The sequence below is a fragment of the Molothrus aeneus genome, chromosome 5 (assembly GCF_037042795.1).
Source record: "Molothrus aeneus isolate 106 chromosome 5, BPBGC_Maene_1.0, whole genome shotgun sequence".
NCBI classification, from domain to species: Eukaryota; Metazoa; Chordata; class Aves; order Passeriformes; family Icteridae; genus Molothrus; species Molothrus aeneus.
Window position 1 is genome coordinate 6,331,186 of NC_089650.1, and position 16,683 is coordinate 6,347,868.

The following is a 16,683-nucleotide window of genomic DNA, read 5'->3' on the forward strand; positions in this document are numbered from 1 at the left end:
CAGGGGGGTTATCAGATGGAGGAAATGCATCCTGTTTGCTCTGGCCTTTGGTTCCCAGATGATAAAATGGCAAATTGTGTTCCTGGAAGCTGGGAGGTGGCTCACAGGACAGCAGTGCCTCAGCACATGAGGAGGCAGTTTGTCCTGAGTGACAGAGGAGCAGAGGGGGCACAGTTGCTCTCAGTGCTCAGCAAAGGCCACACGTGGCTGATGGTTTTTTGTGTTGGGAATGTGAAACAGCAGCGTTTGTGCCCAGGCCACTCTCCTGAAAATGCTTTGGTGGTTTGGGCCATAATGCATTTTAAAGTAGCTGCTACTTGCACAGCAGCAAGAGGTTGTGCTTGTCTCCCTGTAAACATTTCCCTCTCCTCTTTTCTCCTCCTCATTCTTCTAAGTAGGTGCCTTTTGAAACCCTCCTCTTTTTAGGTTTGAACTACCTTTCCAGGTGGCTGGAGGTGGCTTGGTGCTTTGGAGGAGGGAAATCCAACACTTATTCCCTGCTCAGCTGGACAAAAATGTGAAGCAAGACCAGACCTGGGAGTAGGTTGTGTAGTTCTTAGCAGAGCATGAAGTATCAGCAGTCCTGGGGTGGGCTGGGGCCAGTTCTCATGCCATCTGTCCCAGACAAAGTCCAAGGACCATTTTATCTCTAGAGGCTTTTGTTCCACATTTGCTTTCTTTGGGCTGAAAGCACTTCCCTGCTAGCACAGCCCCAGCTGCTGCTGGAAGACTGGGATCAAGCTGAAGGCAGAAATCTTGGCAGATGTTCTAAGGTAAAGAGAAAGGAGCAAAACACAGCATGGATCAATAGCCTTTTGGATTTTCCAGCCCTTTTCCTGGCTGAGGTGTAAGGCACCCTGACAGTGACCCCCCTGGTCCAGAGCTCTTGCTCTTCCCCAAAATGGGTGTTGGGGAGAAGTGTGTAAGCCAGCTGTGCCACAGCTGTACAGCTGCTCAGTGCCTGGCAGCCTGCCTGGACCTGGGGGCTGCTGCAGGACCTGCTCTGGAGGCTTTGCTCCAGCAGGGACTGTCCCAAGAAATGGTGGGTGACACCAGGCTGCCTGGGATGGGGCTGGAGGAGTGTGGCTGCTCTGGCTGCTGCCACCACCAGCCCTGTGCTCAGAGCAGATCACTGAATAGGCTAATCCATTTCACACCCTTTCATTTCACACCCTTCTCAGGGGATGTCACCTTGTGCCATCCCAGGGGTTTCCTGCTGTGGGACAGGTGCCACCATCAGTGCTGCCACTTGCCAGCCCTTGTGGTACTGCAAGGTGCCCTGCAGCTGCCCAGGGGGGCTCAGCTTGCATGATTCCAGGTGGCACACACTGCTTCAGAAGCTCTTACCTGGTGTTCTCCTTATTCATATATGTGTGTCTATCTAGCCGAATAATTTGGAATGGTGTTATCTTGGTAGATCTCTGGGTCAGGTTCTTTTCCTGTTACTACAGCATGCATGTTTATTACCTAGGTTTGTTCATTTTTAGTATTTTTTTTTTAAAGATCCACATTTTTCCATTTCTCTTATTTGTTTCTTGCAAAGCTGTTTGGTAAAGCTTTGTTTCTGACTGTCCCTATCCTTCCCCTTGCCTTAGGGGAAGAAATTACACTGAAATTACACTGAAAATCCTGGACATTGAGATTTCATCCTTAGCATTTTTCCCTTTAAATTTTTCATTGCCTTTAATGGGTCGATTAAAGTCCCTCTCAATTTCTTTGCCTTCTACCATTTTAAAAATATGTATTGAAAGTATATTTTATTTTCTGTAGTCTTAACTGATCCTTTGTGGCATTGTTGGTTTTTTCTCTATATTTTGTAAAAAAAATTAAAGAAAAAAAATCAGTCTTTCAAGTAGCATCTCCCAGAACCATATGGACTTTTTCTTAGTTCACTCCAGAACATGTGTAAAGTGATGCTTTACTTTAAACATGCTTTGCTCAGGATTTTCCAGCTTGCTTTTGCATTTGTAGATTTCATATCTCCCCTCACTGCTTATGTTTACACTGAACATTTGTTTTCATTTTCGGGTTATTGTTGTGTTCAGTGCAGTCTTATCACATGGGGTGCAAGTCAAATAGTCTGTAATTGACTGCACATTTTCCTATCATAGTCTATTAGCTCCTGCCAATTAACTTGTTGTCTTGCTGATAGGATTATTGCTATCTCTGTGCTGCAGTAATTGTGCTTACCCAGGGATATTCATGCAGTGGTGCTGACGAATGCAATCGTTTGAAATGGAAAATATAGTTTGAAAATCTATAGAAATATTTCCTTAATCTCCTCTCTCCTTACACCAATCTGTTGCACAAGTCAAGATATTATTTGTCTTTACAGTTGTTTTTAATCCTTGCATTCTCACCCAGCTGCACTATCTACTGTGAGATGGTTTCTGCACAAAATGGGATATTTTCTGTTTCTCACCATATTGCATAATTTCTCTTCTGGAAGAGGAATTATGGGAAAACCATCTTCCCTGGTTTTCAGAATCACTGATTTGGGGAGTGGAGATGTTTTATTTGGACCACCATGTTTAACTGCTGCAGAAGAGGAGCAGCTCTGTGCGGATTTGCCTGTTTCTTTTCCAAACAGTATTCTGTGGTAATGGCCACAGGTACCATGTTTAATTAACCATGCTCAATGGGAGGAGAAGGTATTTAAATTTATTTTAAATCTGAATTTTTCATCAAATGACATTAATTGTTACATTGTGAGATGTAGTGCCTAACATATTCATCTTCTCTGGATCTTTGTTGTCACCTTCTTTTCAACCAAGGCATCTGATCTGTTCCTGAAATGAGGAGTTGTTGCATATTCCATCACTCTTGGTTGAATTAATTCCTTACCTGTCCCTGCCTCTCTTCCATTTCTGTTTCTCCTGCAGGAGGTCTGGTGCTGTGAGGATTTACCACAGATTCATGTGGTGAAACCACAGTGCTTGCTGGTTCTTCCTCATTGTTCTCCTTCTTCTCAGACTGCCTGTACACATTTTGCTGCTGCTTTACACACCTCACACAGGGACACTGACCCCAAAAGCGTTACTTTCTTCCCTGTTCTCTCTTGCCTCAGATATTTATCAACAGCTGTAATAAAAATACCTTAAAACCTTGCCTCATGTTCATCCTTGGAGCATCGCAGCAGTAACATATCCATCATGAATGATATCCTGTTCTGTTTGCATCTTTTATGGAGCCTAATGTCATCATTACCTGCTGTAATCCCAAGACATGGGGACATTCTGGAGCAAGAACAGCTCATTTCACAGCCCACTGCTGGGTGTCCATCACTGGGGCTGGTTGTCTCCTTGCCATGAAACTTTTCATCCACTGCTTGACTGTCTGTTCCCATTGCAGCTTCCAGAGTGGTGTCCTGGGATGGGGCAGTGCTGCTTCTGGACAAGACCAGCGGCGAAAATCCCTGTGTGTGAAGTAAGAGAGTTTGCACCCTGCCAGATTTCTGCATGGGGCTGCTTTGGGCCCTCAGTAAGAAGCAGCAGAGCACTTAGCTGGGTTTATTCCCAGCTTTGCTGCCTGCCACTGCCTCCTGGCCACAGCACAGTCCTGGCAATTGCGGGTCAGGCTGCGGTGCAGGACCTTGCCCGGCGCCCGTCACCTCCCCGCTGTGAGGAGCAGCAACAGGAGGGAATTCACTGGGAATTCATATTTTCTCTCTTACCTCTTCCCAGCAGGTCTGGACTCCCTCGGGCAGCGCTGCAGGAGCACCTGAGAGCGGCGGTGTCCCTTTCTGAAGGGACAGAGCCGGGCAGAGAGAGCGGGAGCGCAGCGGTGCCGGCCCGGGACAGAGCCCGGCGGGGGGAACGAGCCCCTTTGCACTGGCCATGAAATCAGTCATGTGTAGGTTTTTGTCCAGCCCTGGGGGGTGGGGGAAAGGAATGTGGGTTGGGCGAAGTCTAGGATTACACCACCGCTGAATTTTTTCTTTGCACACTTTAAATAGCCAGCACCTTTCGGTCCTGCCTTCGCCTCTCCCGTCGCCCGCGCCCCGACAGCGCCGTCCGCCAGGTAACACCTCTGCCCCCGTTCGCTCTGCCCCGCTCCCCCTGTGCCGCTCGCCCTGCCGGGGCTGCCCAGAGGTCACGGAGCCTTTTCTGCCTGTTTAATCATTTTCTAGCGTGGCGGGGTCCTCCCAGTCCTTCCTTTCCTGTCAAACGCTTGCCAGTGTTTCTTAGCCCTCTTCGTGTACCCAGGTGTTTTGTAGAGGGACTAAGCAGGGGGAGGGGAGAGGTTGAAAGGGCTGATTTGCCCTTTTTTAGCTCTCCTTGGGTAAGGGAGAGTGTGATTCGCTGCCAGTGCCTTCTCTTGCCCTCCCAATGAATGAATGTCAGTGTCAGGCTGGGGCTGGGGGAGCAGCTCTGCAGGGCATGGAGTAGGCTTGAGGGCTGGCACTGTGCAGGGGAAGGTGCCCTCCTTGGCATGAGGTCCTCAGCAATCCCAGCTTTGACACTGGGGACTGGTAAAACCACAATCCTCACCCTTTCTGCTGTAGAACTCGGCAGCCAGCAGGGCATCCTGCCTGGAAGGACCAGGCTCAACCCTCTGTGACCCTTCCAAATGGTGTCCTCTTGGAGGTACCTGGGGGAACGTGGGGCAGTGAAGTGGTGCCCACCTGCTCTCTGCTGCTCTTCTCTTAGCACAGATGTGTTTAGAGATGGTGCCAAAGGATCCGAGAGCAGTGCTGTGGGAAACTGCAGGAAATGGGCAGATGTTTGGAAGGGCGGAACTTGAGAAAGGCAAGATCCCAGATGCCAATGATGATTTCTGCATGCTTTATCCTGCTGTTAGAAGGATAGCACTGTTCTGAAAATCACCTTTTCATGTAGCTTTGAAGATTATCTTTGAAGATTATCAGCAACAGTTGCTGCCATCAGAAGGGTAAACTTGCTTTCCTATCATTTCAGTTTTTTCTGTTCCTGTGTCTAGGACGTCTGTGTGCAGTATCCATCATATGGTCTGTAAAACCAGGCCAGGGCAACGGAAGAGAAGAGAAACCCTTATAAAGTACCTTGTCAAGTATTTGATCCTGCTGTCATCCCCCTCCAGCCCTGTTTCCCACACCTGACACAGTGGGAGCTCCAGCCTGAGCTGCTGGGTCTTTGGTGTAACACTGGGCTTAGAGCATGGGCTTCCAGAGACAGGACTGTTTTGGGATTCAGAAATTTAAAATAATGAAACTAATAGTGGCTTTCAAGGACTAGTTTTGAACTCATTAGTGAAAATGCATGTGTGCTCTTAGCACCAGCAGCAATCTGCATGAGGAGAAAGGGAAGAACAGTTTGAGATGTGTGTGTGCGTGTCCTTGCCCCTCTCTTGCCTCCCGTGGTTCAAATTTCTGCCTCTTTGCATGGCTCCTGCTGAATGTGATGAAGGAAACTCTTTTTGCAGGTGGGATGGATTACAGCGTCCCCGGTGCTGTCAGCAATGGTGAAATGGTGCCCACACACCCTGGCATGGAAAAGGAGAAGGAGGAAGAAGAGGAGGAGGACCAGACCCTGGAGCGTGGTCAGTGGAACAACAAGCTGGAGTACGTCCTGTCTGTGGCTGGGGAGATCATTGGCCTGGGCAATGTCTGGCGCTTCCCCTACCTCTGCTACAAGAACGGTGGAGGTAAGAGCAGCCAGGGCCACCTGGTCACCAGCACCACCCCATGATCCCTCCCAGCTCCTCAGCTGTGCCCATGAGTCTGAAGAGAAGGTGCCAGCCTGCCAACACGGTACTGCCAGCTGGGCCCCAACCAGGGGCTTGTTTTGAACCCAATGGGACGTGGGTAGCAGTGGGAACATCCCAGGGTTTCTGGTGGCTGGAGCTGTGCTTCCCTGAGATGGATGGAGCTCTGCTCCTGCTGCTGAAGAGAGTGGCTATATGCAGAGGGAAGGCTGGAAGAGCAGGGAGAGAGCTCAGCTTTCTGAGCCCTGTGTCTCACTTCAGGCATTGCTTCCTTCAGGAGCATCCTGTGCAAATGGGATGGGGGGGCCCTGGTGGGAGAGCAGGGAGTGCTGGGAGAGGCCACAGGGCCCCAGTGTCTTTGCAGGCTCTGTGAGGAGGAACTCAGGGGGCTCCCAGGAGTTCTTGACACAGGTCTTGCTCCTGTGTGTGTCCTTGGAGGGCTGTCCCCTGGGTCCTGGTGGCAGGGACAGAGAGAAGGGGTTTTTCCTGCCTCGGGGTAGAAGTACAACACCACTCCTGCCCCACTCCCTTGGCATCCACCAGAGCTGTGAGGTGTGGGAGAGGGGCCCTGCCTCTGATCCCCACGGAAGGGCTGTGGCAGTGCAGGTGGCTGTGGCTGATGCAGGGGCAGGGAAGCAGGGTGCTGCTGCTGGCAGTGGGGTGTGAGTACTCCAGTGCTGCTCAGCCCTGCACCCCGAGGGCAGCCTGCACTCTGCCTTGGCAGCAGACCCGGGCTTGCTGTGCAGGTGGAGGGTTGCTGCAGGCTTCCACAGTTTGTGGCTGCCTTTTAAAAGAGAAAACCATAAAAAATGAAAACAAGTTTTTCTCAAGTTTGGCTCAGAGACATGTGGAGAGAGGGAGCTGCTCTCTGATTAGTTCCTAATTGGGCCCTCCAGAAGGGGAGAGGGGAAGTGGTGCTTGGCTGGGAGCTGGCAGGGAGTGAGCACTGAGGACCCAGGGCTGAAATCCCCTGGCTTGAGCTTGCAGTAGCCTCATGGGCCTCACTAAACTGCTTTCATGCCACTGGCATAAAAGAGGATTAAACACTATTTAGCTACTTTCATGCCATGCTTTCTTCAGTGCTTGTTTCTTTTCACCAGGTGATCAGGCAGTCTCTTTCCCTGCTGAAAAAGGAGACTTTTTCTGCATGTTCTTTTTCTGTGGGAAATGCTTCTTGGCTGCTTATTGAGCTGTGTCTGGTCCCACTGCTGCAACTTTCTTGGGTACTATTCCATTGATGGGAGCAGGACCTGGAATCCTGTCCAGGCACCCCTTGCCTTGGGTGCTAGGGGAGAGCTCAGGGAGAGCTCTGGGGAGAGGGGAGCCCCTGTGTGAGCATCAGAGGCAAGACTCTAAGGGATTTCTCAGCCTTTTTTCCCTGGAGAAATGGGCCTGAAGCAAAGTCCAGTGAAGCACTAGAGGCTGTGAGGAATTTGAAGTCCCAGGCAGATTTTTCATCTCCGGCCCCCTGTGAGGTTAGAGCAAGGATGGTGCATGAGACTCTTGCATGGTGAGGAGACAGACAGTATCTGTAAGGTTTCTCCTGGGACATAGCACTGTGATGAGGTGGTACAGGACACAAGGCTGCCTCGTGGAACCCAGCCTACCACAGACAGCACTGTATCAAAACCCTTGTAACACCTCAAGTTAAAACTTCCCCGAGGCTTTGCCTTGTACTCCCTTAGAAATGCTGGTCCAGGCACTTGCTTCTCTCATTCTTCTATAAAGGTGCAGGGCTTTGATTTCATTTCCCCAGGTCAATCACAGCCAGCCTACAGCCATTAACTCTTGTGCCAGCACTCCCATCAGTCTGAGGTAGTTCTGCCCTGCTGGATGCCTCTCTCTCCCTTCTGAACTGTGTGCAGGCAGTGGTGACAACTGCTGGCAGCTCTTGCTTTGCCTAAGTATGAACCTCTTCAAGGAATGGTGTCTGCAAAATCTGGGTTATTTAAAGAGCCACTCTTCCTTTCTTTGGGGATATTTTCACATAACAGAGGAAGAGCAGTCCCTTATGCATTTAATGCTCAGTGCATGATACCAAAACCCTACACGGTAGAGAAAAACGACAAAGAAAAGCAAAAAGTTCTTCTTTGTGTGCTTTCACCTGCAGTGGCAGGTCCAGGCTCTCCCTGGGTAGGCTGGCCCCACTGATTGGGAAATAAAAGCAATTGGGAAAATCCTACACGTGTGTCTACCTGGAGCTGAGGTCTCCAAATTCACCCCAAAAGTGGGTTCAGGGTTTATAGCCCCAAATCAATAAGTCCAAGTGACTTGATAATATTTTTTAGCACAGAGACACCTGGATCTGATGGCACACAGCCCGACCAGCAGGGGCCAGGGTTTGGCCAGAGCTCAGGCCCCAGCTGGGAGAGTTTTCCCCTAAAATACCCTACAAACAAGCCTCTGTTCTTGGCAGTTGGGAAAGTTGCTTAAAATGATACATTTCTTGCAGATAACTACACCAGGTTATACAGAGATAGCATAAGTGTCTTTATCATATATTTTTTAGCTAAATAATACTGATGATGTTAATCACACAGTGCCCAGGATTCATTCTCTAGGTCAAGTTTGTTGCTCAGCACACCAATCTCCCCACCTGGGGTGTGAGGGGATTAGGGCAGATTGCAGAGACACATCTTTACAAATTTTTCCTTTTCTCCTCCATAATTCTGTGCTATTTCACAGCCTACGTGTCAGGACCCTCCTGAAACCTTCCTGAAACTTGAGATAACCACAGGTTAGGGGACAGGCCAGACTGCAAATAAGGGAAAACTGGGCTGGAAAGCTTGATTTGACCTCTCCTGGAGTTGAGTTAAATACAAACCTTTATATGACAACAATCTCTTGGAAACAGGCTTGATTTTCATGATGATCTGATTTTGTGCAAGTTAGGAGTTGAGAGGATGGTGTTAAGACAAAGGAATCTTACAGCAAGTGCTTCCTCACCACACAAGAGTCTCATGCACCATCCTTGCTCTAACCTCATGGAAAGGCGGCCAGAGATGAAAAATCTGCCTGGAACTTCAAATTCCTCACAGCCTCTAGTGCTTCACATTTCCCCTGCCATTTTCCTTCACCAATTTTTCTTTACAGCGTATGGGCAGATGTGCATTGTTCCTGCAGGGCTGCCAGGTATCACAGAATCACTGAGATTAGAAAAGTCCTCTAAGATCATGGAGTCAAACCATTAACCCAGCACCCCTTTCAGCTCCTCTTTGTCCACAGGGAGCTGCTAAGGTGCCATCCCTGTCTGTTTTGCTCATGCTCTTTTTTTGTAAGAAGAGGGGCCTGTGGCTCTGTACCTGGCTGAGATGAGCACAGGGTGGGAATCCCAGCCAGTCCCCCAAGTGCCCCTTCCCTTTCCCAGCCCCTGCATTGCCAGTTAAGCTTCTTAATGAAATCTCCTGGGTTCTGAGTTCTCTTGTGCATTGATTGTGATTTCCCCTACACCCCCACCGAGCTGAGCCCAAAGCCAGTTAGCATCACACAGGCAGGGAAAAGGCCTGTGTAGGGAAACCACAATTAGTGCCACCTCTGACCCTGCAGGCCCTCTGAGCCCAGCACAGCCAAGATGCTGCTCTCTGCTTGAGCCTACCTCTTTCCTGACCTGTGTCCCTGCCTTTCAGCACAGCCTGAGCAGCTCCAGTGGCACATGATGTGTGAGTGGCACATGATGTGCATGCACCATCTTGCGGGGCAAAGGCCATCGCTGCAATTAACGTTAGCCTGGGGTAATCAAAAGCCTGAAACATTTAATTTCTTCCTGCCTGTTCCATGACAGGGCTGGAACAGGAGGGGAGCCCTGGCTGCTGCTGTGGGGTGCATGCTTTCCTGCACTGCTTGCTCTTCCTTTGCATGTCTGCTGCTTTTTGCCAAGCAAATGACTGAGCAACCCCACAAACTGGGTAAAAGTGTCAGTCTCCATGTGCTCCTCAGAGCCTTGGTATTGGCATCCATGGGTTTCTCATATTCACATTGATTACTGTGAAATAATCAATGTGAAAGGAGCCACCAACCTGATTAAAAGTTGGAATGTCTTTACAGCAGTGTTCTTCTGTATTTCCATACAGCTATTCACAACTTTCTTCTCCATTCTTTGTACATATTGAATTATTCATGTAATCAGATCACTCCAGAAGATGAAACGTGAGGAAATTTCTTTTTCCATGGCATCCTGTCTGTGATCTTCCAATCCTCCAGGCTGTCCTACTCAGCAGGAACCTGCCTGGTGACTGGCTGGAGACAGCCTGACCTCAGTCCCCACCTGGGGCTTATTTTTCTATCTGCCACTTGAATCTGCCAGGTGCCTTCTTCATCCCCTACCTCATCTTCCTCTTCACCTGTGGGATCCCAGTGTTCCTGCTGGAGACAGCGCTGGGGCAGTACACGAGCCAGGGAGGGGTGACAGCCTGGCGCAGGATCTGCCCCCTCTTTGAAGGTGAGAGGGGGGAGCTGGGAGGGCATGGGGAGGTGGGCACACCCTGAGGGCATGAGCAGAGATGTTTCCTCACAGCCTGGATCGTTGTGCACCTGCACCACACATCCCCTGCCCAGCTGCCTGAGAGGGCCACTGGCTGCCCCCTTTGGGTCACCCTCACCCAACAGTTCTCACTGTTACATCCCATCCCAGTTTCCTTCTTCATGGAAAGGGGCTTTGGCAAAGAGCTTTATGCCCAGTCAAGGTTGTCCTTTAAGAGGCAAATGGGGAAAATGCTTCTGTTGATTATGAGGAACCTAAAGTATGCTGCTGTTGCTGTTGTTTTTTTTTTTTTTTTTTTAAGTAGATGCTCTGTCATCTCTGTGAGTTTGCAGGTTGTGTAAAACCCTACTGGTGAAGGTGTCAGCTCTCTTAATGAATTGTCAGTAGTCAGATCCTCTGTTTCTAGCACAGTTTCATCACAGTTATCCAGCCTCAAGCCACTCTCTTTGATTTCTCTGAAAGTCATAGTTGCCTCCTCCTCATGTGCCCAAACCTTTGGATGCTTCTCTGACACCTCCCAGAGAAGGTGTGCAGAGTTAATAAAAGAGCTTCCCAAATAAAAATGAAAAGGGAAAGTGAAAATTATTAAAAAATGAATTTTGTTAGATGTGACTCAGCAGGTGCCACACCATTGTATGTTTCAGTCCCTTTGGGTGGTGTTCCAACCATAAGCTGCCCACCCCCTGCCCAGCATCCCTCCCATTGCCACCCTTTGACCAGGGAAGGCTGTGGGAGGGCAGCAGGAATGGGAGTGCCTGGGGGCTCCTGACTGGATGCCCACTGATGTGGCCCAGTGGAATTTGGGGAGGGGGCAGTGGCTCTGGTGGCCACCCCAGTGACATGGATCTGGCAGAGCACTCAAAATGCAGAGCAGCAGGCACAAACAGTGGGAGAGCAGGTCCCACAGGGAATCCTGTTCCTGTCCTTGGCATATGGGTCACCTTCCTTTGGGGCTCGCTTTCTGCAGGAATTGGCTACGCCTCACAGGTCATCGTCATACTGCTGAACTTCTACTACATCATTGTCCTGGCCTGGGCCTTGTTTTATCTCTTCAGTTCCTTCACCATTGACCTCCCCTGGGGCAGCTGTGACCACGAGTGGAACACAGGTGGGTGTGGAGCCCTCTCCCTGTTCTGCAGCAGATCCCACTGAGGGAAAGCTGCTACTGCCCAGGGCCAAGCTTGAGGAGAGTGTCCTGTTCCTGTGTGGGTGGGATATAGGTTTGAGGTGCTGGGTCCCTGCAGTGCTGTTGGCACTTTTGTGGGAGAGGCTTTGCTGATCTCAGTCTTTGCTAGAGAAGCACCAGTGCTGTCCAGTGGTGACCTCCCTGGTGGCTCCTCCTCTGGGTTCCAGCAAACATGGGTGCCCTCCTTCTTGACATCTTGCAATCATCTTGTTCTGTGTGTTTCTCTTGTTGTTCTTGTTCTGTGGTTCTTCTCAGCCTTTCCATGGAAGGAGTTTCTTTTTGTGCATCCTTGGGGTTATAACTCATCCCAGAGTCAATGTCAGGGCGTCTCAGCACTGTGGATGGACAGGGAAGGCTTTTTCAGACCCCCTGGTACTCCAGGCACTGCTGCTTACAGTTCTTGTTTCCCTGGGCCTTTCCCACAGAGAACTGCATGGAGCTTCAGAAGGCAAACTCGACCTTCAACGTGACCAGTGAAAACGCCACGTCCCCTGTCATCGAGTTCTGGGAGTAAGTAAAGGACAGGCCTGAACACCCCTTCCCTCCCTGGGTCAAGGAAAAACTGCAGTAGCACATCCCATAAACCCACCCTTGCCAGAAGAAGACACAAAGGGGGGGGGAAGCTGAGCAGGTCAGAGTGAAGGCTCTCAGGGGCAGCCCTGTCAGTCAAGGTTAACTTCAGTGCACCCAGGGTGTTGCTCTGGAGCTGTGCTGGCATGCCTCAGAGCCACCTGATTTTGTCCTTCTCTGATGTGCTGTGTTCCTGTCCCTCTGGACCTTTTGCCCTTTTTGGTCTCACTGACCTCTCTCCTTTGAATCCATGCTGCTGTGTGATACCAGTGTGCACCCAGGAGGCTCTGGCATGGTGGGCAGTGACTTTTGTATGTGCACTGGTCTTTATCTCAAAAATAGAAAAAGGAGTGATGTCCTCAGTATAGGGTGACTAATATGCAAGTTAAACTGAGGAGAGAAACTCACCAATGGTGAGTTTCTAGGGTCAGATAACTTCACACTGAAATTTGGTCCCTCGTGTTCATGGTTTTCTCCCCTTGTTAGTTACCCTGGGGTACAGAGTATTGGGATCACATAGCATCACACTGCAACAACAGAGTAGCTTTATGTCTGTCACAAAGGCTTAGGATGTTGGCTTAGGATCCCTGATGATCCTCAGCAGGCCCAGCTAAGCACTGAGCCCTGGCTGAATGGCTGTGCAGGTAACCCCTCTGCTGCCACTGTGCATTTCCCTTGTGTTGGGGTGCATGGAGTGCTCTGTCCCTGCCTACCTCAGGGGGGGATGGAGCACACACACAGCACCCCCAGGGCCTCCTCAGCTCAGCACAGGGACACTGCTTTTAAACTCCAAAGTTTTAAAACTTTTTTTTGTCACCTGTGCTCTCCCTCTGCCTGTTGCTCACAGGTGATTAGATGGTGGCCTGCCTTAGGCTGCTTTTCCTGAGGCTGAACACAGGAAAATTTGTTGTTTCTACCACTGCTGTGAGCATCCCTGTGTTACTGGGGAATAAGCAGCATGGGACTGGAAATTTCCACTGTCCATTGCTTCTGTTCCTTCTGTTTCCACTGCCTGCAGCATCTGTTCCTGCTGTCCCTGGGCAGGGAGGTAGGAGGCCAGCATTTCTTTGAGGAGCTCTGACCTGCCAGTGGGGTGATCACACAGACTCCACAGGTCTCTTCTGGCTGCAGTACAGCCCCCAGTTAGTTCCAGTCCAGTGGCACCCTTTGCACTGGGTAGAGTCCACATCCTCAGAAGCAGGCAAAGAGCAGCATGACAAAGCGTATCTGAGAGTGCACTGTGATTTTTCCAGCCCTTCTCTCACCCTCTCAATCTGCTGCAAGGCTGTGGGGCAGTGAGGGCAGCAGTGTGCCTTAGACAAGGGTTCTCCAGCAGCACCTTTATTTTGGGGTAATTGCTGTCTTTTGCAGCAGGGGGGACACTGCTGGTTGCTGGGCTCCAGTGCTGTGCAAGTCCTTCTCAGGCTTGGGTTTCTGGGACTGCACCCTGGGGTTTCACACTCAGGTTCAACTGTGAGGTGTAGGAGAGAGAAGAGGATGAATCCTTACTTTTGTAAGTGATGAGGAAGATTTGTCACACACATGACATGGAAAGGCTGTTATTATCTGACCTCATTTGTACACATAGCCCAGGATTTTATCTCCACACTGGCTGTGAGAGGATGTTCTAGGTGGCCTCTTCTGACTGTACAGTGGGGATTATGGTGGTTGTGGTTGGGTCTTAGTCCCAGAATGGGATGCTGTGCTGCTCTGTGTCCTGAGGTCAATTATGTGGCTGCTTCAAAAGAGAGAAGTGTGCTAGGGAGAAGGGGCTGGACAGAATTGTTTCTTGGGCAATCCTGATGGATTCTGCATGGTAAGTGCAGTGTACCCCTGACTTTGAGGATTGCAGTGTGTCAGAAAAGTAGGTGAACTTTGTGTGTCCCTGTGTGACCTGCCAGGCTGGCAGGATTTTTCAGAGAAGAGCACTGCTTAATTTCTCTGAGGCTTTCAGCTCAGACCTGAACCTTGTTAGTAAGACAGCTTGTCTCGCCCAAGCCATCAGGCACGGAGGAGGTGAGAACCAGCATGGTGTTGGGAACATTAGTGGCCAGCATCAGTGACCCTTGCATGTTTCTTTGCTTCCCCCCAATGCAGGAGGCGAGTGCTAAAGATTTCTGATGGCATCCAGCACCTGGGTGGTCTCCGCTGGGAGCTGGCTCTGTGTCTCCTGCTGGCTTGGATCATCTGTTACTTCTGCATCTGGAAAGGGGTCAAGTCCACGGGCAAGGTGAGTCCTTGGTTCTGGTCAAGCCTCTTGGTCACAGCACTGCTTATACTCACCTTTTACAGGTTCAGAGAGGTCCTTGAGGTCCCCTGGGAACCACTGTCTGCCTAAGCTGGTGGGAGCCTGTAGGGCTCAATGTGGAGCAGGAGTGTGAGCCAGGCTCTGTGCTTTTGGGTAGGAAAGGATGGGAGCACTGAGGCACCTCAGAGCCTAAACTTCCAAGGTGTATATGCCCATCTAGTCCCTCTCCATTCACAGGCTGAGGAGACCCTGCAGCATTTCTCTGTCTGGGGTGGTTGCATGCTCCCTTCCTTCCCACCACAGCATGAGCAAGCAGCATGTTTTTGCCTCTGCTGGCAAGTGCAGCTGGAAAACATTCAAAATCATGAGCTGGCAAAAAAAGGTAACCATGATGGCCCCAAAGCCCTCTCTGCCTCAGCACCATGGGAGTTGTCTTTTTATGCTTTCTGTGTGTCCCAACTCTTCCTACAGTTGCTCATGTTCTCCAGCAGTAAAGGTCTCCTTTTTCTATCCCCACACTAGTCACCCCAGAGTTATTTCTTGTAAAGTTTTTGGGGACAAAACTGGTGTTGCTGTCCAGCTCCATTCCATGCTGTCTGTTACAGAGTGTGCCATTCTGATTTGCACTGACCCCATTACTTAGTTTCTGCCACTGCCTCCTGACCCCATTCCCAGCTAGCTTTGTCTGGAGCCAGCAAGAACAGATGGAAATGAAAAGGTTTAGTGCATTTCCTAAATGGTGTCTTCTCTGCATGTCTTGAACAAGCCATCATGTGTGATGGGGTGTAAACTTTAGCTGCACCCATTTCTATCAAGTTGATGGCATGGGTGTTAGCAGTTTCTCTTGCATCCAGAATGATCTGGGATTATGAAACATGACAGGGAAATCAAGCAGCTTGCAGGGATGAGGTTTTCTGGTTTCCATGGAGTAAAATTAGAAGAAAAGAGCAACTGCTTGCTGTGGTGGCCTGGTAAAAGAAAACAGAGGCAGTCTAATAACAGCAAATATGATATGAAGATACAGCAAACGTAGTGTGGGAAGTCCTGAGAACAAATTCCATCTATTTTAGATACAAGTTCTCAGTCAAATGCAAGTGATTTTTAGCAAAAAGTACTAGTGATGGTGAGATCTTGAAAACAGAAACCTTCTTTCATTGAAGCAACAGTGTCCACAGGTTTATCAGCCCTCCACGTATTTCATAATCTGACTAAAGTGATGGCTGTAGGAATATAACCCCACTGGGAAAGAAATATTCCTTAATTCTGAGGATTTGCCTGTGGAGGGTCAACACCCTGAGCTGAAATCACCCTACTCAGACCAGCAGTGGTTCTCACCCTCCTGCACAGGGACTGCCTGACCCCAGGAGCACTCCCACAGGCAGGAGGTTGTCACAGATGGAACCACTTTGCAGAGGCATGTGGATCAGATTCAAATAAAACCCTGGATGTTGTTGACCAGCATGTGACAGAACGATCACACTGATCCCGGCAAGGTTCCTAGTGATGTAAGTGCTAACAATGCCCAAAAAATAAAAAATATTGGGTCTGAGCCAAGCACTGAGTAATATCTCATTGGATCCAGATGTTCCTATTGTTAGAAGTTTGGCAATATTAATCCAGCAAAGCATTCTCCAAATTCAGGTGGAGGTGTGAGTGACTGTGGAGTGAAAAGCTTAACACAGTAATTCACACAGGCTGTAAAGCAATAGGATGTTACCAAAATATGTATCTAAATCATATGGCAGACAACTACCAGTTTGTATCCTGAGCTCCTAAAACTGATGTTATTTAGAGATTAAGCCAATGTGCAACCTGGCCTCCTGGAAGAACGTGCACTAAGGTTCAAAGACAATGAGTTGTTTTTATGAGTTTTGTTTTTAATCTTGCTTTCATGTGCTGAGAAAGCTTAGACTTGCATCCCATTATTTCCTGAAGGAAGACTTTGGTTGTGTGGTAAATACAGTGATGATGGTTAAGCTTGCAGGACTTGCAGATTTGATTTACTGTCACTGTACAGCTCTAAATCAGAGCTTCTTTGAAAATTTGAGACTATGGGGAATTTACTTGCTGAGGGATCCTGTCCTTGGTTTCTACAGTGTTTGGGATGAACCTGCTCCAGATAACTCAGGCAATCCAGAGCCTCAGCAAGGAGGCATTTTTCACTGATCTCTGTGCCAGTGTTATCCAAGACTGCTGAGATACATAGAGCAGGGCACATGAAATGCATAGATAGAGATGATAGTCTTGTATTGGGTTTTTTCAAGGATGGGAAATCTTTCAAATCCTGTCCTACAGTACAAAACTGAATGACTGGAAAGTGTGTCCTGACTTGGGGAAGGACTCACAGAATCAGGTGCTTTGGACATTGCTTTATTCAGGTGGAGTCTATCAGAGTGGATCCAGAAAGCAAAATCTCATTTTGAATTACTGCTCACACCATAAAGATTGCCCAGGGGCAGAGCAGAAGTGGTCATACTGTCCAGGGAAATCAGATACCTGTTCTCAGTAGGATGTCCC

The 16,683-nt window shown here is 49.3% G+C and overlaps 1 protein-coding gene across 1 annotated transcript in view; it reads left to right on the forward strand.

Moving 5' to 3' along the window:
• Window positions 1–5,405: 5,405 nt before the first annotated feature.
• Window positions 5,406–16,683, forward strand: part of LOC136556412 (sodium- and chloride-dependent GABA transporter 2) — a 30,785-nt gene continuing 19,507 nt past the window's right edge. Inside the window, exons 1-5 of the mRNA XM_066549613.1 lie at window positions 5,406–5,622; window positions 9,986–10,120; window positions 11,130–11,270; window positions 11,774–11,858; window positions 14,016–14,148. Coding sequence (XP_066405710.1) covers window positions 5,406–5,622; window positions 9,986–10,120; window positions 11,130–11,270; window positions 11,774–11,858; window positions 14,016–14,148 — 711 coding nt within the window. The remainder of the gene's footprint in view (window positions 5,623–9,985; window positions 10,121–11,129; window positions 11,271–11,773; window positions 11,859–14,015; window positions 14,149–16,683) is intronic.